This window comes from Mustela putorius, unplaced genomic scaffold (assembly GCF_011764305.1).
Source record: "Mustela putorius furo isolate JIRA1106 unplaced genomic scaffold, ASM1176430v1.1 tig00000281_pilon_pilon_pilon, whole genome shotgun sequence".
NCBI lineage: Eukaryota > Metazoa > Chordata > Mammalia > Carnivora > Mustelidae > Mustela > Mustela putorius.
Window position 1 is genome coordinate 14,196,255 of NW_025421343.1, and position 26,031 is coordinate 14,222,285.

Sequence of the window (26,031 nt, forward strand, 5' to 3'; positions counted from 1 at the left end):
ACACATATTCCTAATCCCTAGAACCTGTGAGTTACTTTACATGACAAAGAAAAGGAACTTCACAGATGTAATTAAATTAAGACTCTTGAGATGGGGAGATGATCCTGGATTATCTGCATAGGCCCAAAGTCATGACAAGCGTCCTTATGAGTAAAAGGTGAGGACAGGAGGGTCTCAGTCAGAAAAGGATATGTGACAATGGAAGCAGAAGTAAGAGGGGTGTGACTACTGGCTTTTAAGATGGGTGGAGGCACAAGCCAAGGAACGCCTGCAGCCTCTAGAAGCTAGAAAGGGCAAGGAAACAGATTCTCCCCTAGAGCCTCCAGAGAGTACCCTGGATATTTTGAAGATTTAATCTATTTATTTGACAGACAGAAATCACAAGTAGGCAGAGAGGCAGGCAGAGAGAGAGGGAAGCAGGCTCCCTGCTGAGCAGAGAGCCTGATATCCCAGGACCCCAGGATCATGACCTAAGTTGAAGGCAGAGGCTTTCACCCACTTGAGCCACCCAGATGCCCCAACCCTGGATATTTTGATTTTAGTCTTGTAAAACCCATTTTAGACTTAAGGCCTACAGAACTGTAAGGTAATTTGTGATGTGTTAAGCCACTATGTTTGGGGCAATTTATTACAGCAGCAATTGGAAATGTAATTTAAAAACTTTGGAGTCCTCAGTTTTTAAGTACCTAAACTTGTTCTAAGACCAAAAAAAAGTTTGAGAAGCATTCCCATAAATAAATCCTGTATCTTTCTGACCTGGCTCCCTCTCTTTTCATCTTAGCTCTTCATGTTCTTACTGCCAAGAATGACCTTGCCCTTGTTAAAATCCTCCCCGTTCTTTAAGATTCATATTATATTCTACCACCTCCTACCTGATCATCTCAGTCAGAAAGACTTCTCTCCTTAACTTAGAACTACTCCTGTGGAGTGTGTATCTGCCTTGTATTTATGTTCTATGCTTGTTTCCTTATTAAATGTGAACTCCTGGAGACCAGTCTTGATCCTTAGCCATTTCAATTAGCATATGGTGTCATTTATTATATATGCATGGAATAGCTTAGTCAACGAGAAGGAGTGAGAGATTTGTTGTTTCCTGTTTGAACATTAGAAAAAGTGTATAATCACTAATTATCGAGAATAAAATAAGGAACATAGAATTATTTAGGAAGGATTGAAATGCTATTCTACCAAATGACAATCAGTGTTAGTGATTAGAAAAAAATGTTTGTGATAGCCTTAGGATATTTACATCATTTAATTATGGTTGTCATTCAATTTATAAAAAATTTCTAACAACATTGCTATGTCCCACTCAGCCTATTCCCTACCAGCTTTGGAAGGAAAATAAGTTGTTTTCTCAAATTTAATAAAATGAGCGAAAAGAAATTGTGTTTCAAATTGTGTACTTTAAATAGATCTGTCAATCAAAATGCTCATTAAAAATTCAAGAGCCTACTGTATGCCAGACACTCTTCATAGGCACTTGTTTTGGAGCGGTGGGGAATAGCCTGGTATAGAGAAGACATTCAATAAAGGTTGCCTTGACCGTTCCTTTATTCTTCTTTTTTTTTTTTTCCTCCTCCTTCGACTCCACCCAAATTTCTTATTCTTTTTTTTTTTTTTTTTAAGATTTTTATTTATTAGACAGACCACAAGTAGGCAGAGAGGCAGGCAGAAAGAGAGAGGAGGAGGAGGCAGGCTCCCTGCTGAGCAGAGAGCCCGATGTGAGGACCCTGGGATCATGACCTGAGCTGAAGGCAGAGACGTTAACCACTGAGCCACCCAGGCGCCCCCCAAATTTCTTATTCTTAATTCCCCTTTGCCCTGGAACTTTTAGAACCAATCCGGCTGCCGTAGGGCGGGGCCACAAGATGGCGGCCCCCGTCTTTGCTCGCGTTGTGAGAGCGGCGTCAGGTCAGTGGAAAACGCGGTGTTCGATTTATCTCCTCACAGGAGGCGGGACTGGTGCAGGATGGAATAGGCGTTTAAGCGTAGAGGTTAACAGGGGAAAAAAAAAAAAAAAAGGCCAGAGGATTGTTCCGAATTTTATCTGGGACTGCCTGTGTTCGGCCGGTCGCATCGGAGGTTCTCCGGACACTCTTGGGCCCTGGCGGACCTGGGTGTCCTCGGGTTTCCGCTTTCTTACCGGCTCCTGGCCGTTCCGCCTTACCTAGAAAACAGACTCAAAGGACTGGGGCAGAGGAGGTGTGCTGAAGGAGACAGAAAAGTCCCTGCTAACCTCATTTAGAGGCTAGAACTCGCCACTCATGTATTTGGCCTTGAAAAAGTAATTTCTCTGAACCTCAGATTCTACAGCTCTAAAATGAGGATGACACTGTCTACGCGAGGACTAAATGAGCTCATGCATGTAAAGTGCCCTGCATAGTGTCTGGCACACAGCAAGCTTGTATGTATTAGGTTCACACAATGTGCAGGGTTTTTTGCTCACTCGGTCCCCCGCACAAAGGAAGTCATAAGGATTTCTCGACCGAGAGAGATGACAGGAGTGAAGGCAATTAAATTGTTGACTTCGCTCTAAGGACTTCAGCAAAAATATTATTTAAATATGATAAGATTATCGGTAAATTACATAAACACAAAATAAATTAGGATAAAATTCTGTGTAAGAATAGAAATAAAAAAGCTACAGTGTAAAATTTCCAACTGTTAAGGAGGAAACGTGTTTATGGGGGTATTTTTTAATTGTGAAAATAACATATAAAGAAAAATGTAGGTAACATACAGGAATGGTTTAACTCTAAAGAGAATGGTTTAACTCCAAAGTCAGGACAGAGAACACAACCAGGAACCTCTTCCCTATCTTTCTGTGCTTCTCCTAATCCAAATTCTCTCTTTCTGGGACGCCTGGGTCGCTCAGTTGGTTAAGCGGCTCCCTTTGGCTCAGGTCATGATCCCAGCGTACTGGAATCGAGTCCAGTCTCGGGCTCCTTTCAAGCCTTCTTCCTCTGCCTGCTAGTCTCTCTGCCTGTGCTCTCACTCTCTCTTTCTGACAAATACAATAAAAATCTTTTTTTAAAAAATCCCTCTTTCTGCTAAATATAAACAGCAGCCTCCTTTCATTGTTAACTTGTCTTTTTTTCTGTAATAGTTTTATCTATATAGGCATCTCTAAGTAATACGTTGTTTAGCTTTGCCTGTTTTTGTACTTTACATGAATGGAATCACACAGTATGTACTCTTGTGCCTTTTACTTTGTGAAATTAGTTCATTTTGGGTGTAGCTGTACTGCTTTCTTGTTCCCATATAATAGTCTCTTATTCGATCACCCCACAATTGTCCGTTTGGGGATTGCTGGGCATTTGAGTGTTTTCACTTTGGGCCAGGCACAAAGTGTCTTGTGTCCTGGCACATGAGTGCAAGGGTTTCTCTAAGTGTGCTAGTGTGTATACTTACAAAACTGGCTGTGGAATTGCTGAATTAGAATATGTATATATATATTCAGCATTGCCTGATACTGTGAAGGTGATGTGCTTCTTTAAAGTCACCTCAGGGGCACCTGGGTGGCTCAGTCAGTCAAACATCAGACTGGATTTCAGCTCAGAACATGATCTCAGGGTCATGGGATTGAGCCCCGAGTGGGGCTCCACACTCAGTGGGGAGTCTGCTTGAGATTTTCTCCCTTTCCCTCTCTAAGATAAATAAATGTTTAAAAAAAAAAAATAGGGGTGCCTGGGTGGCTCAGTCAGTTAAACATCTGACTCTTGATTAGCTCAAGTCATGATCTTAGGGTTGTGGTATTGAGCCCTATAATTTTTAAGAATGCTTTTAGAGGGTAAGGGATCAAAAAAGCTTGAAGACCACTACTTTAAACAGTCATACTTACTTCCTTCCCCGATCCCCATTGTTTTGATTCCTGACACACAGAGCTGTTTGTAATTCCCCAAACATACTATCCCATTTTTTGACTCTTCACTAGTACACTCCTTGTTCCCTCTTCCTCCTCTTATCCCTTCAAAACTCTGGTTTTGTTGTCACTCTCTTTGTTACAATATCTGTGTTCTCCATGTAAGAATGTGTTCAGAGAAAGCCAGTGTGTATTAAAATGCCCAAACAGAGCAGAAGACTGAAGGAACAGTTCATTACTGCCCTTGATTTGTGTGCTGCCCTTTTGTCAATACATTTTGAAGTAGGCTTTGTTCATCTTTTAGAAACTAAAACATAGGGCTGGTCCACCTGAGCGTATGGTGGATAAGGCCCTCAAGTTATTTCCCCAGAAACTGCTATCAAGCAAGATTCATCTTTCCTTCATTTTTTTTCTAACCTCTGTATTTTTTCTGGACTTTGTCTTATTAATTTTTTAATCTGTTTTACCAAGATCACTTTGAGTCCATATAGTCTTTGGATTTTGCTTTTATACAGATTTGACAAATATGCTATATGCAGCTTCAGGACCTTCATAAAAATTGAGGAAAATATAATCAGTTAGGGAGCCAGGAAGAGACTTTGATCAGAACAGCAATCAACTAACTTGGGGCTAGTTTCTCGTCAGCTTGGAATTGACCTAACTGTACTATCATCCTGCCCACATTTATTTCTTTAGAATATAAAGAAACCTTTTCACATGCCTTCCTAAAATCAGAATACACTGTGTCTAGACATTCCCATGATTTCCCAGGCTAGTGACTACATCAAAAAATGGAATGAATTTTTTTTTTTTTTTAAGATTTTATTTCTTGGGGCGCCTGGGTGGCTCAGTGGGTTAAGCCGCAGCCTTCGGCTCAGGTCATGATCTCAGGGTCCTGGGATTGAGTCCCGCATCGGGCTCTCTGCTCAGCAGGGAGCTTGCTTCCTCCTCTCTCTCTGCCTGCCTCTCTGCTACTTGTGATCTCTCTCTGTCGAATAAATAAATAAAATCTTTAAAAAAAAAAAAGATTTTATTTCTTTATTTGACAGACAGAGATCTCAAGTAGGCAGAGAGGCAGGCAGAGAGAGAGGAGGAAGTAGGCTCCCTGCGGAGCAGTGACGCCCCCTCCCCCCCATGCTGGGCTCAATCCCAGGACGCTGGGATCATGACCTGAGCTGAAGGCGCTGGGATCGTGACCTGAGCTGAAGGCAGAGGCTTTAACCCACTGAGCCACCCAGGTGCCCCAGAATAAAGTTCTTTTTAAGGAACAATCACTCCCAGGTAACAATATAGATTTTCTTTTTTTGTATGCACTTCCTGTTCATCCGTTCTCTTTTTTTTCTTCCTATAAATGAGCCTGTAATTTTACCCATTTATTTGTTCTAGACTTAACTGCTCATTTCCTTCAGGAGAGGTTTCTAAGAATTTCTGAGAGTTTTTTTTTGTTTTGTTTTAACCAAGAGACCAAGTTCTGAGGACCTTGTGAAACTGATACATTTTCTTGTCTACTGTCCTCCTCTTCAAATCACTTAATCTTCCAAAGATTAACTCTTAGTTTGTACTCGTGTCTACAAATATTTACAGTTCTTTGAAATACAAGTTATTTATATCTGGAGACTTGAATGACTGGTAGTAGAGAATTTCACTTCCAAGTTCCCAGAGGGACTCTCTCAGCAGTCTCCTGAATCTTGGATTTCAACTCACTCATTAATGTTTATATTACCCATTCTAGTTTGAAAATTGTTACCTTTGACAGAGCACAAAAAAACAAAATATGGTGGGATGCCTGGGTGGCTCAGTCAGCTGAGCAGCTGCCTTTGGCTCAGGTCATGATCCCAGAGTGGAGTCCCTCCTCAGTGGGGAGTCGTCTTCTCCCTCTGACCCGCCCCCATCTTGTTCTCTCTCTCTCTCTCTCTCTCAGATAAATAAAATCTTAAAAAAGTAAAAGCTGTGGCTGCCTTGGTGGCTCAGATGGTTAAGCGTCTGCCTTCAGCTCGGGTCATGATCCCAAGGTTCTGGGATCAAGTCCCGCATCAGACTCCCTGCTCAGTGGGGAGCCCACTTCTCCCTCTCCCTTTACTGTTTCCATTGCTTATGCTCTTTCTCTCTCTCTCAAATAAATAAATAAAATCTAAAAAATAAAAAGAGAGAGAGAAAGGTAGAATTTGAAGCTTCAGCTCCTAAAACAAAACAAAACAAAAACAAAATATGGGGGCGCCTGGGTGCCTCAGTTGGTTAAGCAACTGCCTTCAGCTCAGGTCATGATCCTGGAGTTCCGGGATCAAGTCCCACATCGGGCTCCCTGCTCCGTGGGGAGTCTGCTGCTCCCTCTGACCTTCTCCCCTCTCATGCTCTCTCTCACGCTCTCTCAAATAAATAAATAAAATTTAAAAACAAAACAAAATATGGGTTTTAAGGATTCACGCTTTCTCCTGTCATATGTTAACATGCCATTTTGCTAAACATTTCTCTGCTCTTTACTATCTGCTATTAGCATTCATTAAATGATTTCTCTGTGCCAAGTGCTCTTCCTAGTGCTTTTCATGTTTTCTCTCATTTAATTCTTGTCACCTTCCCATGACTAACCCTATTTAAATTTGGGGAAACTGGGCCATAGAAGGGCTAAATAATTTGCCCATGGTCACAGTTAGTGAGTAGACAGTGTGACTCAAACGCCAGCCCTCCAGTCCCCCACTACGCTTGCCCCTCGTTTGTTACATGAAATCAGTGCAATGGACAATAAGGCAACAGTTCTAAGCCCTGGATGAGCTGCATTGCAGTCTCAGTGATGGAACTTTTGATTTTTTTTGAAGCAACTATTGAGGTGTAATTTACATACCATAAAATTACCCGTTTTATATGTACAGTTTGATGATTTTTAGTAAATCCAGTTTGGGGGCATTTCCATCATCCTGTGGTGCTTCTTCAGTGCACATTCTTGAGTCCCACCCTTGACTCAGAATCTGAGTCGAGGCAGTGCCCTGTGAGTGATTCTGCTTTGTAGCCCTGGACTCTTACTTTGGCACTAATGCGAAGAATGGGTGAGGAGGGCTGCCTTTGGTCTACGCACCTAGGCCCCCCCACCCCCCACCCGACGAGGTGCCTCTGAGCCGCACCCAGGCATTGCCATACTGTCAGGTGAGCAGTGCTCAGCCTCTGGCAGGTCCAGTCCCTGCTCTGGGCATGTATTTGTTTCAGCCCCACTTGCTTTTGTGGGTGTTGTTCATCCTATCTGGACTCTCTACCTTCTCCTCTCGTGGCCTGTTCATTTTCTAGAGGAGAGAGAGCTCAAGGACCTCTTTTGTTTTCTTTATGACTCCTCTTGGCACTCTGTTGCCTCTGCAGGGAATGGCCAAGCTTTCGTGTCTCTGTGTTGCTGTTGCACTGTGTGCTAGGGAGCCCTGGCTCATCAGAGGGTAGGATCTGGCAGATGGGACTTACTGTTACAACTGTTTCGGTCCCTACTGTTGAACACAGAGCTAGGATGCATCAGAGTGGATTGTGGTGATGGTCGCACAACTTTCTAAATTTATTAAAAAGCACTGAATTACCCACAAATGGGTAATTTTGTGGTAAGTTATACCTCAGTAAAGTTGGTAAAAAGCTCCACGGGGAGCCTGATACTCACCTTGTTTCGACACATTCGTTTTAAATATCTGGATGCGTATTTTGGAGTATTGTATTAAATAAGTATGCTTCTCTCTTTATAGGAGTCTTACGGCCCCTGAACATTTTGGTGTCTTCAGCCTATCAAAACTGTGTCAGGAATGCCTGTCTCAGTTCTGCACTGTCCGCCCAACATTTTCGTTCTCTTCCAATGCCAACTGTTTCCTCTGCTCCCGGACTTAGCACATGTGTCAGAAACCTGACATGTGGGCATACTCCAGCAATCCTCAAGAGGTAGGGTGTATTTCAGTAAACGGATGCTTAGACCCAAATTGTAAAATGTTCCTGTCTGCAAAGACATCTTAGAAGCAGATGGTACTCTCGGCCTACCTGCAGTTTATTATGTTGACTTTGCCTGCTGTGGTGGGAGAATATGATTGATAGCTCCATATGCCTTCGTGCCAGCAGCAGGGACTACCCTAAAGAGCACACTTCCCATGTTCTAGATGTGGTTTCCTGGATGGAAGCTCTCAGCCAAGGCGGAGGGTGAACGAGATGCTCAGCGTGAAAGGCTGGTATTCATTTAGTCGACAGATACTTAGTTAAGGACTCCTGGGTGCCCAGTTCTTGGCAGAAAGGATACAGAGATAAACTGTATCCTTTGAAGTCCTCAAAGGCTTGATAGCCTAGTGGGCAGATAAGAAATCAGGTGATTAAAATAGATAGGATAAATTCTCTCATAGGGATTGAGGGGCTACTCGATGGAAGGCTTACAAGTTCGTGATTGTGGCTATTCTTACTTACGCTTAGTGTCATGGGTCATTGAAAGTAACAATGTATATTAAAGTCGGCTTTGTTTCAGCGGAACTCCATTTATTTCAAAGTATGGAAATGGCCTTTATCCTCTAATGAGTCTTATCGCTGAGTTAACATTTTTTTTTTACTATATTTTAGAGTGGCTCCCTTGCTTCCACATGTCCTGAAGCCACCAGTCAGAACGGTGACGTACTTCAGCTCCCGGAAAGGGAAAAGAAAGACTGTGAAAGCTGTCATCTATAGGTTTCTTCGACTTCATTCCGGCCTGTGGCTGAGGAGGAAGGTGAGGATTCACACTGTCATTTGACTGAAAAAGCAGTGGGAGCCCCTATTCTTTGATGTCTCTTCCTCCCATTTACCAGTAGCTCTGAACAGTGCTGTGCCTAAGTACCAGTTTGGCAGGCATCCCCAGTGTAAATGAATTCGTAAAACACGGTGTCACTCACAGTGGTAAATCCCCTCACTACAGGACGTGTTCATCTCAGGTCTTTTACATGCTGGCCTAGCTGATGATCACAGGAAGCCATGTGACAGCCCCCATGTGCGCCGGCCTGTGGGGAGGCCCTCTCTAAGCCTAGAGTGTTGCAGCAGCAGAGTTGCCTTCAGCAGGGACTTTGTGGCGTGGCTTAGATTGGGAGCTGATGGGCTCTTCCGCCTACTTTGGATTGGATTCTCTTGCCGCTTCCAGTCGGCAAACAGGAGAAGAATTAGGCACAAACAAGTCAGCTGCAAGAGATTGGGAGCAGGGGACAACAGTCGAAAAGACTGCTGCCCTGAGTAACTCCTCAGTTTTGCTTATTATTATTATTTTTTTAAAGATTTTATTTATTTAGTTTGACAGAGATCTACAAGTAGGCAGAGAGGCAGGCAGAGAGAGAGAGGAGGAAGCAGGCTCCCCGCTGAGCAGAGAGCCCGATGCAGGGCTCGATCCCAGGACCCTGGGATCATGACCCAAGCCGAAAGCAGAGGCTTTAACCCACTGAGCCACCCAGGCACCCCAGTCTCGCTCTTATTAGATAGAAACAATAGTCCACAGAAGAGTCGATGAAGGTCAAACGTTAGTCCTATGCCTTATAGATAAACAAGGAGGGCAAAACATGTCTGTACAAGTAGTATAAAGTTTTATAGTTGAACAAGCACATTCAAAGGACTGACCTAAGCAGCCATAGGTGCTCTCCGGGGGGAAAGGGGAGATAACGGGAAAAATGAAGCCGGAAAAATGAAGCAGGCAGCGTTCCCTGAGCGAGCCGGGCATCCCCAGCTGCTCAGCTTCAAGGCTGTATATTGTTCTCTCCCCCAGAGGCCTGTTGCCAGTATGTGTTTTTCTTAAGGCTATATCTAAATGTGCTTGGTAACTAGTAAAATTTCCCAGGGATTATATTTTAAGTAATACATTGTTCTGAGGGACAGTTGCATTCTCTAGGTGGTTTAGTCTTTTTTTTTTTTAAGATTTTATTTATTTATTTGACAAAGAGAGAGATCACAAGTAGGCAGAGAGGCAGGCAGAGAGAGATGGGGAAGCAGGCTCCCCGCTGAGCAGAGAACCCAATATGGGGCTTGATCCCAGGACTCTGAGATCATGACCTGAGCTGAAGGCAGGGGCTTAACTTACTGAGCCATCCAGGCGCCCCTAGGTGATGTTAGTCTTTATGATAGGGTATTAACCCCATGTACATTTCTTTAACTTCATGATTTTCTCTCTGTCGGTGTGTGTGATTGGGGTCCATATCGGATAGAACCTGAACACTTACTCTGACCTGGGATCACAGCCTCTAAGGGGCCCTCTGACAAAGTATTACTGCTCTGTCCTCTCCCACAGCACGCGTCTGGGCTTTTCCACTCCCGTCTTTTATTCTCGGAAACAGAGTATCTGATTATTAGAAAGCAGCTAAAGAATAGAGTTTTGCAAAACCACCTTTGAGATTTGATAACTATTCAAAATTCTAATTCCCTTTTACTACTTGGAAGCTAAATGATTCTTGTAAAGATCAAAATTTGTTTCCCCATTAAAATAAAACACTTAATTGGTAGGACTTCCACTAGTTGAAACGCTGAAAGGATTATCTCCTATCTTATAAACAATCCTAAATTTAAGGTAAATATGTTGACTGGAACTCTTAGCTCATTCTTCCTTCAGAACAGTACCTTGGTAGTTATTTCCTACACTAATAAACAGAAGCTCATGTAATTCCTAAGTAGCTGAACTAAGTCATTCACTGAATAGTTCTGAATTTTGTGAATTTTGGACTGTTGAAAAATTTCTTCCCCCTTGTTATCATACTGATTATTTCCAGGTCTTCATCTGGTCTTAGATAAAATAAGCTGGGTGGGTTTTTTGTTTTTGTTTTTTTGCCTCCCTGTCTCCATCCCTTATTGGGCCCTGAAACCCTCATGTTATTAAAGAGGACCTGATCAGATTCCCCAGTCATAATGCCTAGTCGCCACTCAGGACCCAAAAGGTATTCTAAATACAGAATGGCCTGCTTCATCAAAATGTAATATTAAGAGGAAAACAAAAAAGCTGGGTGGGTTAATTTATATTAATGTATAAAAACTGAAAATACTTCCTGCAGCAGTTTTATTCCTTCCCATTTCTTTTTTTTTTTTTTTTTTTTAAGATTTCATTTATTTATTTGACATACAGAGATCACAAGTAGGCAGAGAGGCAGGCAGAGAGAGAGGGGGAAGCAGGCTCCCTGCTGAGCAGAGAGCCCGATGCGGGGCTCGATCCCAGGACCCTGGGATCATGACTGAGCCAAAGGCAGAGGCTTTTACCCACTGAGCCACCCAGGTGCCCCTCTCCCATTTCTGAACCTAGAGAGTGTCTAAAAAACTTCAAGCATTTTCACAGTGGTTGCATTCCACAGAATAATGATCAGAGGTCACTAGTAGTAATAGGCAGGACAGCAACTAACCCTAACCCTAATCCTAACCTGTAAGTCAGAGATCCACAGGAACCCAAATTGGCTTGCAAGCTAGAAAATTATTACACAGAGAAGGGGATTTGGGTTTGAATCTTTCATTTAAATTATAAGCAAGGAGTAGAAAAAAATCTAGCATTTTAAAACCAGAACTCTTTTTTTTTTTTTTTAAGATTTTATTTATTTATTTGACACAGATCACAAGTAGGCAGAGAGGCAGGCAGAGAGAGAGGGGGAAGCAGGCTCCCTGCTGGGCAGAGAGCCCGATTCAGGGCTCGATCCCAGGACTCTGGGATCATGACCTGAGCCGAAGGCAGAGGCTTTAACCCACTGAGCCACTCAGGCACCCTAAAACCAGAACTCTTAAAGAATGTCTCCTTATTTCTGAGGGTAACTGTACCCAAGTTGCTGGTCAGAGTGATGACACCAAGACATGTCAGAAACCCAAGGTGCCTTCTCAGCCCAGGGCTGTGGTTTTTTTATTGTTAGTGTAGTGCCCTAGGGCGCCCTTGTCATGAATGGACACAGGGCTCTTAGCAATAGTCTGAGTTCTAGTCTCTCCTCCCCTATAACTTTCTGTGTGGTTTTTGCCACCTATTAACCTGGGTGGCACCTAAGATCCCTTCTAGTCTAAACAGACTATGGTTATAGATTTTATAGTCTATCTAATTTTTCTTCAGAAATTAATTTTTTTTCTTCCTTTTTAATTTAAAAATTCTTCAAAATTAATAATGCTTGAGTGGTCTATATGGCAGTTCTGGGTTAAACAGATGAGTTATCCATTCCTTCAGCACTCCTTTGTATTCATTCTTATTCATTATTTATTATTATTCATTTATTTATTATTATTTATTCATTATTCATTATTACTTAGTACTTTATTAGATTGGTCCTCAGTGGAACAGAAGAAATGAAGCAGTATACTTGAGAACTGGGTTTTGTCAGCCTTTGTAATACTTAGTCCCCTTAAATGAACACGAACGTTACCAGCTAGCCATGAATGCCCTTCTTCATCCTTCACATTTGGAAAAATCAGTAGTTAAGAACTCTTACTAGTTCTGTGACCTTGGCCTGCTACCGTTAATTTCTTTAATCGATGGTTGTTTCTCTTTAATTTGAAAATGAGAATAATAGTATGTTGTAAAGTTAGTGATTGTAATTATTTATCATTGCTCTGTACTTCACCTACCACAAATAGTCATTTGGCTTTATTTTCTGTGGTTCTAATTGAAATAATCTTTTATCAGAGTATTAAATTATTATTATGTCTTTTTCAAACTGTATGTGTATCTACCCCTCACTGAGAATCACATCTTTCTGAAAAACATACCAGCCCCAGTAAGTCTCATCTTTGTTCCCACTGAGCCTGTAAACCATGAATAGTGAAGATACCTGTTGTTTCCTATATAACATCATGTTTTGCATGTCTTTATAATATCATCTAACAGGCTGGTTATAAGAAAAAATTATGGAAAAAGACGGCTGCAAGAAAAAGGCGCTTGAGGGAATTTGTGTTCTGCAATAAAACCCAGAGTAAGCTTTTAGATAAAATGACAACGTCTTTCTGGAAGAGACGGAACTGGTATGCTGACGATCCTTACCAGAAGTATCATGATCGGACAAACCTGAAGGTGTAGTTCGAAAGTTGTATGACTGCCTACCTACTGAATATGTATCTTCACATATATGATGTCTTTGCAAAACGGAGTAAGTTCAAAACTTGATGTAAATTGTGCCAAGTGGTATGGAAACACACAGCTTCAACATTAAACTTATTCAAGTTTTAACACTTAATGGGTCAAACATTTTCAAATTTGTTCTGTCTGTCAAATAAATAAATAAATCTTAAAAAAGAAAGTTATGAGGAAATGAAAACCAATCAACAGAATACCACTGCATGCTTCAGAGTTCTACCCCATCTCAAATCCAGTCTGTTCTTTAACAGGGTCACGTAAACAGACATATAGGCGGCCTTCAAATTTAGAACCCTCTATCGTCACCCTTTTTCTTCTAAGGAACATGCCCTGGTTTCAAGAAATTCCTCTAATAACCCTAGCCTGACTTTCCATAGAATTTCAATTTGGTTATCTTTAACCTTATTCTATTAACAATAGAGAAACTTATCTTAGCATCATCAACTACTATATTAACAGATTTAAAGTAGTAATTGAGACATAATTTTACTTAATACAGACAGTCCCTGACCTATTATGGTTTGACTTAGGTTTTTTGACTTTACGATGGTGTCAAAGTGACACATTCAGTAGAAACCGTACTTTAAATTCAGATTTTGATCTTTTCCTGGGCTAGCAATAGGCGGTAGGACACTCTCTTGTGATGCTGGTTGGTGGCAATGAGCTGAGACTCCCGGTCAGCACTGTAATCACAAGGGTAGACAACTGACAGATTTTAACAGTCGAATATTCTCCACACACACCTTTTTTCTATTTTTCACTTTTGGTACAGTACTCAGTAAACATGAGGTAGTCAACACTTTATTACGAGACAGACTTTGTGGGGCACCTGGGTGGCTCAGTGGGTTGCCTCTGCCTTTGGCTCGGGTCATGATCTCGGGGTCCTGGGATCGAGTCCCGCATCGGGTTCTCTGCTCAGCAGGGAGCCTGCTTCCCCTTCTCTCCCTGCCTGCCTCTCTGCCTACTTGTGTCTGTCAAGTAAATAAATAATCTTAAAAAAAAAAAAAGATAGGCTTTGTGTTATGTGATTTTGCCCAACTGTAGGCCAACTTAAGTGTTCTGAGCACATCTAAGGTAAGTTAGGCTATGCCATGATGTTCAGTAATTTAAGTGTATTAAATGTACTTTCAACTTAATGGTATTTTCATCTTAGAATAGATTTATTGGGATGTAGCCCCATCGTAAGTTGAGTTTGATCCATTAAGATCTGTAATGGTTTTTTTAACCAGGCCAAGCACTCACATGTTGTTTGAAAATGATTCCCAGATGACTCTGGTGGGATAGCTGAGGACCAATGCCCTGGGCTTTAACCACATGGTGAGCAGAATTTTCCTCAAAGCCTCTCATCCAACTCTCTTCAAATGAACAATGCTTAGCTCTTGCATCATTTCCAAAATGACTACTATTTTCCCTTAGTTCTACAAAGTGTCTTTGGAAAATGTTTATCCTTATGGTTAAAATATGAAATCTCAGGGGTATAAACTAGCTTTAGGAAATACAGTGTCTTGGAGAGCCTGGATGGTATAGTCGGTTAAGTATCCTACTCTTGATTTAAAACTTTTTTTAAATTTTTTTATTTATTTGACAGACAGAGATCACAAGTAGGCAGAGAGGGAGGCAGAAGCAGGCTCCCCGCTGAGCAGAGAGCCCAATGTGGGGCTCCATCCCAGGACCCTGGGATCATGACCTAAGCCGAAGGCAGACGCTTTAACCCACTGAGCCACCCACACACCCCAATTTCCTCATAACTTTTGAGGTGGCAGAAGCCAACCACTCACAAGGTTTCCACATCATTTTTTTTTTTTTAAGAATTTATTTATTTATCTGAGAGAGCTCTCGTACAAGTGGGAGGGGCAGAGGGAACGGGACAAGCAGACTCCGTGCCGAGTGCAGAGCCCAACACGGGGCTCAGTCTCACACGATCCTGACATCAGGACCTGACCTGAAATCAAGAGTCTGATGCTTAACTGACTGAGCCACCCAGGCGCCCCCACATCATCTCTTAGTCATCTGGCCCCTGCCTCTCCCGCTCACCCCTGGTAGCAGGATGGAACTGATACCTGAAGAGGTTGAGGAGGCCACTTTCCCACTGCCTCCATGGCTTCTCTAGTGCAGTCATGGACAACAAAGATCTCTGTTGTAGGGGGCTCAAAGCACCTTGGTTTTTCCTGTAGGCCAGGGGTAGGAGAGGTAGAGACAAGGACTGGCAACCAGGCCTCAGCATCCAGACACAGACTGAAGAGCAAGGGCTGACAGGCATTTCGGAGAGAGAGGATTTTCATATATATAATTTTTGTTTTGTGGATAGCAGGGCTCATCATCAACACTGATTTTATAGTTTGACAACCAAACATCTTTCATTAAAGAGTCTACCTAAATGACATTGAAATTTATGTAAAAATGTGTCTTATTGAAGACCAACTATGTCCCAGCATAGGGTCGGGGATTTATACCCACAAAATGGCTAATCCTCGTACCAGCCTTATGGGGAAGATACTATTTTTCCTTTGAGTTTACTATTGTTATTATTAGTAGTAGTAATTTCTACACTCAACATGGAGCTCAAACCCATGACTCCAAGATCAAGAGTCTCATACTCTTCCAACTGAGCCAGCCAGGTGCCCAGTGGAGATACTGTTTATCTGGGGTTTAGATTTGAGGAAACTGTAGCTTATACAAGGTTAAATAAATTACCCAAAATATAGCTAATAAGTCACAGAACCTAGGTCTAACATCTTGGAATCCAGAGCATTTCCTGGAGTCTTTCAACATGAAAATTCATATCTAAATCAACAAGTGACTATAATCTAGCATTATACATATGCAATACTTTTTCCTGACACCATACCAAGTCAGCCTTTGAATCCTAATTTTGCTTTTCTGTTGTCAGCTCTTAATCTGGTTAATCTCAGTTCTGTTGCCAGTGGACTTGGCTCAGTAAATGAATACATGAATGGGTTTTCAGCCTTTCCATCTCTTCACCTTCCTTTCAGCTTTCTTAAAACTATTTTTTTTTTAAAGATTTTATTTATTTATTTGACAGAGAGAAATCACAAGTAGATGGAGAGGCAGGCAGAGAGAGAGAGAGAGAGGGAAGCAGGCTCCCCGCTGAGCAGAGAGCCCGATGCGGGACTCGATCCCAGGACCCTGAGATCATGACCTGAGCCGAAGGCAGCGGCTTTAACTCACTGAGCCACCCAGGCGCCCCTCCTTTCAGCTTTCTGAACGTGCTTCTTTACCTTCTGCTGCTTTATTTTAGAAGACTATACAGGCAAAGAAAATGAGTGTTTCATTTTTAAGTGTCCAAGGCTTCGTGAGCACCCAATGAGGCTTATGTGTACCTGTTCACATATGCATATTTTTAAGTAAATTCTGCACCCAGCCTGGGGTAAAACTCAGAACCCTGAGATCAAGAAGAGTTGCATGCTTTCCTGACGAAGTCAGCCAGGCCCTCAGCCCATTCATATTTTAAAGGCAAGGGCTGCAGTGGTCAAAGGGCATCCACACCACCCAGTGCACCTCTGCATGTACCACCCTCTTGACCTCACACATACTCCCTCACTTGCAGGTGAGGGAACAGGTACCAAGAAGGGAGATGACAGACCAGATTTTCTGTTTGCAGAATGAAAACTGCCTACCAGATGAACTGCTCTGTTTTTATAGCTACACAGTTTCCACTTGTGGCTTTTAAAACATAAAACACTACCAGGGTTACATTTATGTGATCAACTGGTTTTCAAAAGGGTTTGAATTTTCTTCCCCCGCAACAATTCTAGGCAGTAGGCCCAGAGAGAAGGCACCAGGGCCAGTTAAGTGCCTGAGCACTCAGCTTCTAATCCTTGCTACCTTCCACATTTTTTTTTAAGTGTTTTCTCTTTCCTCATAAGCTCAACATTACAAAGATGTTTTTTAAAAGAAAAATGTTAAGACTTTATTCAAGATATAGATCAGGCATTATAACAAAACAGCAGAACTTCAACCTTTGGAATACTGTAATTTTACACCCCTTTGATGCACAGTCCAGTATACTATTTTATTACAGATCATTCTATAGGGACTACAGGAGTAAACTAGGGAAAATGCACAGGAACCATCCAGAAGGTCAGCTCTCTCTGAGCGTGCGCCATTGGAGGATGAAGCACGTCCTTTGCAGGTCAAACACTGTGCAAGCGGAGGACTAGGGAAATACTCCGCTGTGATCATGGTGGACGAGCACTGTTACCACAAACACACAGACAGTTTACTGGAGAGAACATACACTTCAGAGGCCAGTGGAGTGAGCAAGCTAATCACACAAAGCCAGGAGGGATTATGACAAAGCTCTCCGGGGTCTAAGTACACCGCCCCGTCTCACCTCCTCAGAAACAGAACAGGTGCCCAATGGCAAAGAACTAAAAGTTATTACGTGAAAATTACAGACTTTTGAGCTAGCATTTTGTAAACAGCCTGTGTCTGTAAATCAGCAAATTAAAGGTGTTCAGTTATGCCCTCTAGACAGAGCAGCACACCACTACATGTACACTCGGAGGCATTCACATTTCCTGTCAGTCCATACACGAATATGCAGCTCATTGGGGGAGTAAACACATTTTGCTAGAAATAGGACAGCGGCTCTCGTTTGTACAGTGAGTGTTTTTAAGAGAGAAACCAACTCCCTCATCAACACTTGAAGGAAAATAGTTCCATTTACATTAAGACAGCAGTCTGGATACTTTTCTATTTTCTAAATCTTGAATGAAGTAATACAGCGTGTCTGAGAGTAGAGTGCTTCAAACTTGTTTTTGGCATAGTTGAGTGCAAACTTGGTAGCTTGTCCTTGTTAAAACTTTACATTGTAAAATGGTGAAAATACAGTTTGTTCACGAAGGATCTCTGCTGCTAAAGGTATTTATTGTTTTGGCAAAAAAAAAAAATTTTTTTTTTTTTTTTTTTTTTTTTGCTAAAAAGCTGAAGTGAAGCTGTTTCTGATAATTCTGGGTACTCCCAACTAACAGGTAAATACATTTAAAGCATATATTTTTCTTCTGAAACTATTCAGTGAGCCTGAAGAAACAGATATTCTGTCTTCCCTAAGGGGTTTAGGTATTGGTGGGTGTGGGCACAGACAATGAAAGGCCCTCTGAACCACGAATTTGCTTATAGGTTTGTTTTCCTAAATCCTGTTGTAAATTACAGAGTCACCTTCAGGGGCATTGTGGGAAGAAGGGATTTAAATATGCATATCTGGCAACAACCAACTTCAGGTAAAACTGTTTCTCAGGTGGCTAAGATCCAGCCAGGGTGTCAGCAGCCAAGACTACTGACGTGTGTTCGCCGAGCTTAGTAATGCAACAGTCTTGAACCGGGTCTGCTTATGGCTGGTTGACAGTAAGTTCTATGTGGTACATAACACTAATTCTCTAGTCTTCAGAGCATATCTATGAACAAACACAATCCAAGTATTATAAATGACTGTGTTGTGACCACTGCATGCATTACACTGAAAGAAAACACCAACTCTAAGCACAAATATACAAGTCCTACGTTTAGGCTCAGCTCTCCCAGAGGGGAGGAGCTACCTTGGGCCAAAATGCTACCTAAACCAGATTCTTCTTTTCAGATAAAGTTCTCAGTCTAAGTAGAGAGTCCCCTCAACAGTGCTCTACTCTAGTAAGCGATCCTGGCCTGCATAAGACCTCCAGTAAGACATGGAGTACCCGTGAGTGCATGACTTCTCTCACTCACATTCTGCACAAGCCAGGAAGGGAACAGAAGGGTGCCGCCCAGGGCGCTGAGCAGCAAGTCAGTTCGTAAAGATCTCAAGCTCTGAAACCTTTCTAGAACCCAGCATTTTGACAGGTGTCTCAGGTGTATTTGATGGCATATCTGAAACATACCTTTAGGTTTGGTTTGGGTTGGGTTGGGTTGACTGGTTGGCTTTTGCTTAGTGTTCTCTTAATCAAGATGTTCAGATTATAGGCTCCTCTACCTGGGGAAATAAGTCACAAAACCAGTCCCGATGAAGGAGAAACAGTCATTCTTCCAGCACTTTTGGAACACTCAAAACGATTCCCCTCAACAGGCCTGTGAGTTCACATCCCCAGGAAGTTTCACCAAGGGTGAGCCACCTGCCTAAAGCTTTGGTAAATCCCTTGAAATGATTCAGAAGCTCTTAATCCAGAATCCAGGGGGAGACAAGCGTCTTGTGATTTTTCTTATTCTGGGCTGCTCCCCTGGCCTCATTACACTCCTCTCTGTCATTACAATATTGTCTCCTCATGCTAAGCATCTCTGGTGTTTTGGCTAAACATCTGTCTGAAGAAGATGGGCCGTCGTCCTGCTGGAAAAGGGATGTTCTACTGGAGTTGTGTTTAGAAGCTTCAGAAGCACATCTGAGACATTCTCTGGAATCAAAATAATATTTTACACATCTTGTAGTTTTCTTACATATTAGAACCTCTGGCAGCCCTTGCGAGTCCATCTGATTAAGCCAAAACTGATAAATATGTACATCATAGTCCAAAGTATTAGTACCAAGAACAAAAAAAGTTTAAAAAAATCGCTCTGTTTGCATTTACAGGACTAAAAACGAAGTATGCGACAAATAAATTACAAATGTACATCTTGGCAGTGTGAGGGTGATCTCTTCTTATATTTCTAAAAACACACTGCTGACAATCCAATTGTGGAAAATTACTAACCTCAGAAGACTTAAAGGTCACCCCCCCACACTACCTTTCCCTTTAGCCTCTCCCCAGCAACATAAAGAAAAGGAAAATTAAAGTCTTTCAAGTGGAAGAGGGGAGAGAGAAAAGGCTGTGTCTGTGAGGCTGCATACACAAAGCACGCCAGCTTGCGGATTTCTACGTTATTAGTGACTAGCTCTTTAAGGCAGAGAAGAAACATTCTGTGGGTCCGGTGCTGTTGGCTCATCTCACTCACGTGGTTTCAGTGGCTGAGGATGAGGTACTTTTCTTCCTAAAGCGGGATCGAAGAACTCTAGGCGGTGCCTGCCAGAGGAAACAGAAAAAGGCATCCCTCAATGTGGCGTAAGCGTGGAAACTTTTTGGAGCGAGCACCTGTGTGGGTTTGTGTTGAGACACACGCACACGTGTGTGAGGCAGCCGGCTGGGAATCTGGGAACCGGGTCACATCCCAAGCATCCCATGTTGAGCCAGTTGAGAAGGCAGCCGCCTCCCTCCCGTTTCACCCTCTCCTAAGTCCCTGGGTCTCCCTAGCGAACCGTTGTGCAGAAGGATGGCACACACCTTTCTTGTTTCTGCCTTGCGAGCAAAATAATCCTAGCAAGCGACTCAGCATAGAGAAATGCTTCCCCATCTCTTCCCTTGTCTTTGGTCTTTCCTTGAGAAATGAGCCTCATGTTTCCAGGTACATGCCTAAAATTCCCATCGCCCAGTTCCCAGTCCTCCTTCTGGATGTGGAATCCTTGAAAGCACGGCAAGCCCCACAGCAAAGGGAAACACTGCCTCCACCTCATCTCCCATACAAATGGCTATCAAGGGGGAAGCCCTCCTTCCATGGAACACATAGATCACAGAAGTTACTTCTACAATGAAAGAAAAGAAAATTTTTGTCCTGGCGGAGCCCTCAAGGCCAGGGGCAGGAAGGGGCGGAGGGCACTAACACAACTGACCCAAGATACCCCCAACCCCTGTTCCTGTCCACTTCTCTCCAGTCACTTCTTCTTCTAGGGCATCCTCTACACCTCTATTCCTTCGGACCGGAAGCCCCTCCCTCCCTTCTCTGTCTTGCTATTTATAGTCCTCTTTAGGACCCAGTTCAAAAGTCCCTCCTGAGCCCATCTCACAACAGCCCAGACACACAGACGCAGGGTCACTTTCTTTGTTCTCCTAGTGTTCTGCACAAGAGAGGACGTGAGAGGACTCTGCCCTGTCTCCCCACTCCTCACTGAGAACTTTCTGGAGGCACACCCACCTCCTTTTCCCAGAAAGTAGTTCAGGGCCCAGAAGGCACACAGAAGGGAGGGAGGGAGGGAGAAAGACAACCAATGGGGGGGGGGGTGCAGAGAAAGAAAGCTCTGGCCTTCCACCTCCTGAGTCCTCAGGACACCTTTTTGATTCGGAAATGTTTACCAGTTTACCAGTAGCTGCCTCTGGACACAGAGTAAAAGAATACACAGAGTAAAAGAAGAATCAGAGAAAACTAACTCGTAGTTAGTTAGCTGTCTCAGGCTGAAGTAAACAGGAAAGCAGCTCATGCAGCTTTAACAAAACAAAACCCAAATGGCATAGACCCTCAGACCCTACGGCGTTTTGGGGCACCTTCCTTGGGAGAGCTGAGCTCCTCTCCCCAGCACAGGGTGGCCCAGGCTCTGACGGACTGCCCCAACAGAGTCTAAACCCAGACATCTTTTACCAAAACCTCCAACTTCAAAACTGACCCGTGCGTGCCCCACCCTGGAAAGGACTCTGATGAACTCAGGTTCACCCAGTGGTAATAACCACAGTCCTAGTCTGAAAGGGGTCCACTGGCCAAGGTGCTCGGGTAAGGGAACATTTCAGTGCATTCCCTCATCTAAGTCTCACGGGGGTGCCTACACTGAGGACAGGGGGCCTCCCAACTTGCCTCAGATGAACGCTCAGGCCACAGTATTCAGCAGATGGGGCCCAGGAGAGAAGACGAGAGGGGAGGAGAGGAAGACTCGGGCGGGAGTCCCCAGTTCTGCCAGCCAGCCCCGAACCTGGGCCCAAGGCTGGAGACTCCCTCTCTACATCACAAAGCAAGGCCTCTGAGGCTCCAGGCTTGGCCCTCCCGATGCCAACACTCCACCCACATCCACAGCAATCAGGTACATTTGGTTTGGGTCTTTTTAGAGGGCTGTGCCCTGCCAGTAAAATTTTCTCAGGATTTGCTTTGTACTAGGCACTATTGCTGTGTCTTAGAGAAACAGTGATGAACAGCTTCCTTTAAAAAACGTGTCAAGGGGCGCCTGGGTGGCTCAGTGGTTAAGCCGCTGCCTTCAGCTCAGGTCATGATCTCGGTGTCCTGGGATCGAGCCCCGCATCGGGCTCTCTGCTCAGCAGGGAGCCTGCTTCCCCCTCTCTCTCTCTCTGCCTGCCTCTCTGCCTACTTGTGATCTCTGTCTGTCAAATAAATAAATAAAATCTTTAAAAAAAAAAAAATAAAAAAAAAATAAAAAACGTGTCAAATAACGTATTTTCTTCCTCCTAAAACACACATTTGGGTTGCTTTTTATTCACATATCATCTTAGGTTAATGCTTGCAAATTTTTAAGTTTTATTTTAGGTACTATATCACCTCTCCAATATCTAAATAAAACGAGCAGAGTCTTTTTTGCCCCTAGGCAAGGATCTGGATGCTACCTCGCGTTCTGTCCTTTTTGTTTGATGGAGAGAGAGGCACTCCAGAGATGCTGGGGGTCCCAAGAGCTGCCACTCCCAGAACCCCAGATCTCCAGGGCAAAGCCCTTGTGCAAACACATGCTCCAGCCCGCAGCCCCAGACCCCTTGTACCTCCAGGGGGATTTCCGTCCTTCGAAGAGCCTTATACTTGTACATGAAATCCAGCAGATCTTCCTCCTCCTCGTCCGAAAATGCCAGTGGGTTTTGGACCTGGTGGGGGTCCCAAGCCTTCACACCACCCTCATTCACATCTCCCTCAACCACTTAATGTCCATTTACAATCTACACGAAGGAGACAAAGTACAGCAGGGAGGATCAGTGTAGAAAGGAGCAAGGAAGGGCAGGCAAGGTCAAGGTTAGGTATATCACACAACAAGCCTGTTAGGACAGCCAAGGTCCCCGGTGTGTGAAGCAGGAGCCCGCATCCTCTGGGCCTCCCTGCAGGGCGGACCTGGGCTATGAGCGTGCCGCTAGAAACTGGCAGGCACCATGCACAGGAAGAAGCAGAGGTTCCAGAACCTACTGGATAAGCTGCCAAGGAACGTGGGGGCATTGCTGCCCTGACAGAAGGAAAACACTGCCTTAGCCGAGAGGTGTCAAACCCTGCCGCTGAGACCTATGACGTCACACCAAAGGGTGCTCAGGGAAAGAATGTCCTCTAGAATGGATAAATGTCGTGATGGTAGAGGGGCCTGGCGGCTTCCTCTAGTCCACGGACAAGCTGTGTTCACAGTGCATTATACTTGCATGTTCAGCTCCGAGCCTTCTTTGAGACAGGATGTCAAATACCAGGAAGCCTTCAGGGAGAACCTTAAGCAAAGTTACATCGATTGTTTTCCTTTCAAAGGCCAAGTCCCAGAGAAGCAAAGATGCCCAGTGGAAAGAAATTGGAGGAATACTCCCCCACACACACACAGAAGACAGCAAGATTCCTGTTTTAGTCTACCTTGATTAAATCCACAAGTAAAATTCCAGAATTAATTCATGTCATTGAATGCGTAGTGTTTTTTTAGAATGTTCAGTTCTTAAACATATTCCATGTCATCTGGCTAGGTGGTCAGCACATACCCAGCTTATCTGACACTCAAAGAGATAGCTTTTTACAATCCATATGTTGTTTTTACTTAGAAACACAGATTGTAGAGTAGGGGGCCCTCAGGTAATCTGGTCAACCACCCCATGGCCTGCGGAAAGAAAACCGAACTCCTTCTGGAACGCCCTGCTACTGCTCCTAAAAACACAGTGAGCCCCAGATGTGTTCTCCCCATCAACAGGGGACTCACTAGACTATAACACAGCACCCAACTTAACCAGGTGTGGGTTAAGCAAAAATAACAACAGACCCTAACCTTGACCAGGTTTTCCAGGCACTGCTGCTGTACTCCCCAATAGCCATCAGGAGGCAGCATGAGAGCTAGTTGTCTTAACTGCCAGTCGCAAAGTAGACCTGTAGGCTGGGAATGGCCTTGGTAAGGGCCAAGATTTCGATCATTAATCTTCCTTTGAGTTTTTTGCTCTGTGCATCCCCCTACCCGGGGGGTGGGGTGGGTGGGTTTAGGTTATCCTCTGGTTCCACCCTAGGTGGAATCAGGAAGTCATCTGGGAGCCTCATCTCATCTCAAGTCAGACCTTGACACTATCACAGAGAAATTCCTTCTGGACACAGATAGCCCTTGTCTGATGGGAGGGAAAAGAAACAGGCCTTCCTAGAGCATGAAGTCCTTGGACTAGGGCAGAAACCACAGACGCAGCCTGGCCAGTTCAGCCCCAGTGCCAAACTGCATCCTGGGAGTGGGCGTGGGGACTGGTTTGAATCCGTGCCTCTGTTCCCTCCAAATCTTGGCCCAGGGCTTTCCCTGTGCTGACGCTATCCACTCCTTAATAGTCTGATCACTTCCAGAGATGACCTCTGGGTGGGGAGAGTGACTCTCATGCAAGTTCATGGCCACAGCCACCATGTCCAAACCTCAGGTGATGGCGGCCAAGGCCCTGAGCCAGCAGAGCGGCTGTCCTATTGCCCAAGGCTGGGTGGCCTAGAGGGAAGTGCAGGAGCCCCTGCTGTCTGCCCCAGTCTCACGACATTCCATATTAGCAAATGTGTCAGCAGGACTAAGAAGGTGGGGAGCGGCCCCACCTCTTATCTCTGTGGGGCAGACAGGGAGGAAGAACACTTGGAGGCCAGAGTAGATGCATCTGCACTGAGCCAGAGGCCCTTCTCCCCGCACCCCCCGCCCCTCTCCGCTCCCATAGTGCCAAACAACCCCCAGGTTAGCGAACACATCCCACACAGCACACATTAGCAGGTGCCATTAATGGAAGTCAGCAAAAGTGTTGCAGAAGAGCACACCCGTCTGGAACACTTACATCCGCGTCCCCGACAGCCACCGAGGAGAGAGAAAACAAGATTCTGTTAGGGAAAAGGTCTTCGGGGATGAAGCTCACACACGTGTGAGCATGTAAGCCTGTGGACAGGTGCACGCCCAGACACACACTCCCTCCCTTCCCACGCTCTAAACCTTGGACAGCTCCTGCTGCTGGAGGAAACACGCAGCCCGGGCCACACTCCAGGCCAATGCAATTCTCTCTCTCTTTCAAAAGGGTGAATAAAAGACATGACTTTGCTTTTTAAATGATGTCCCATGCGCTTGATTTTTTTTTTTTTTTAAGAAAAAAGTACATCTCTATGACTAATTCTGAGCAGTAATACAGACTTGAGTTTTTATATTACATCGAGGCAGGTAGAGAGAAGAGGGAGGAGAAAGAGCAGCCAGGCAGGAAGGAGAGGAAATAATAATAAGAATAAGGAGAGGGAGGAGGAGACCTGTGCCAGAAACAGCAGGAAATCGACTGACAGGGGCAGAAATGGAGCTGAAGTGGGGAGAGAACGTTCTACTGGGGTCTGAGATGCACAGATGAAAATCATCTCAAGGGACCAGGAGGGGCCTTCTGACCGGAGTGTCTGTGACCCCCTGAAATCCTCTCCCACAGCGTCACTGGCCGGAGCTAGTCTCCACCTCCCCCAACACCATCTGCTGACTCTTCCCACCCGGCACCCTTCACTTGCAGAGATGGCCACATTTTATGGAGGAGGGGACAGAGACCTGCACAGCTCAGGGACTTTCCCACCAGTACAGAGGGCCTGGTGTAGACCAACCTGGTTCCTTGCCAGCAAACCCTGGGGAGACTTGGAGGTGTGGGGGAGAATTCTGGGGCACTGGGTGTTAGAGGGCCCGAGAAAGGGAGGGCTGCGGCAAAGTCCCAGATCATAGCTCTGAGCAGAGTCACCCCAGCCCGAGGCCCCACCAAGCCCAGCCCGCTACCCAGTCCCCAACACCCCCATTCCTGTAGGTCCTGGGGAGAGCAACCTTGACTAAATCCCTACAGTCGACTGAATTCTATTTCAATGCACTGGAAATGCAGCCTCTGATTTGGAAATCATCAGCAGTCACGAAAAGGTGAGGGCATCCCAGAAAACAGCACAAAGCAGTCCCGTGTGGAAGGAATGGAGGAGAAGGCAGTCTCCCAAGGAGTAATATGCCAGAATTAGAGGCTTTCAGAATGGCTCACGGAATTTATGAACTCAAAACTGGTGAGTAGTTAGAAATAACCACAGTTGCCTGGGGTTGCTGGGACCTCAAGATCACCATGAACCAGTATGTCCACTAGGTCCAAGCACTAGCCTCTATCACTGCAATGCAATTTTCCTTCATAAAACTGAGATATAACTGACATATAACATGTTATTT

The 26,031-nt window shown here is 44.3% G+C and overlaps 2 protein-coding genes across 5 annotated transcripts in view; one reads left to right on the plus strand and one right to left on the minus strand.

Annotated features, from left to right (window-relative positions):
* Positions 1-1,775: 1,775 nt before the first annotated feature.
* MRPL35 (mitochondrial ribosomal protein L35) lies at positions 1,776-13,002 on the plus strand. The gene is made up of 4 exons (XM_004742351.3): positions 1,776-1,914; positions 7,576-7,765; positions 8,426-8,570; positions 12,657-13,002. Exons 1-4 carry the CDS (start codon positions 1,872-1,874, stop codon positions 12,843-12,845), a joined length of 567 nt encoding a protein of 188 aa, XP_004742408.1. The 5' UTR covers positions 1,776-1,871; the 3' UTR covers positions 12,846-13,002.
* Positions 13,003-16,807: 3,805 nt separating this feature from the next.
* REEP1 (receptor accessory protein 1) overlaps positions 16,808-26,031 on the minus strand; it is a 105,255-nt gene continuing 96,031 nt past the window's right edge. For 2 of the 4 annotated variants that reach the window (XM_013051223.2, XM_013051224.2), the window contains 3 exons: positions 22,397-22,548; positions 19,824-19,891; positions 16,808-19,285 (listed from right to left, as the gene is read on the minus strand). In XM_013051223.2, the coding sequence (XP_012906677.1) occupies positions 19,054-19,285; positions 19,824-19,891; positions 22,397-22,548 (452 nt within the window). In that variant the 3' untranslated portion in view covers positions 16,808-19,053. Of the gene's footprint in view, positions 19,286-19,750; positions 19,892-22,396; positions 22,549-26,031 lie in introns of those variants that run through there. The other 2 variants (XR_006606453.1, XM_004742353.3) reach the window with 2 other exon arrangements.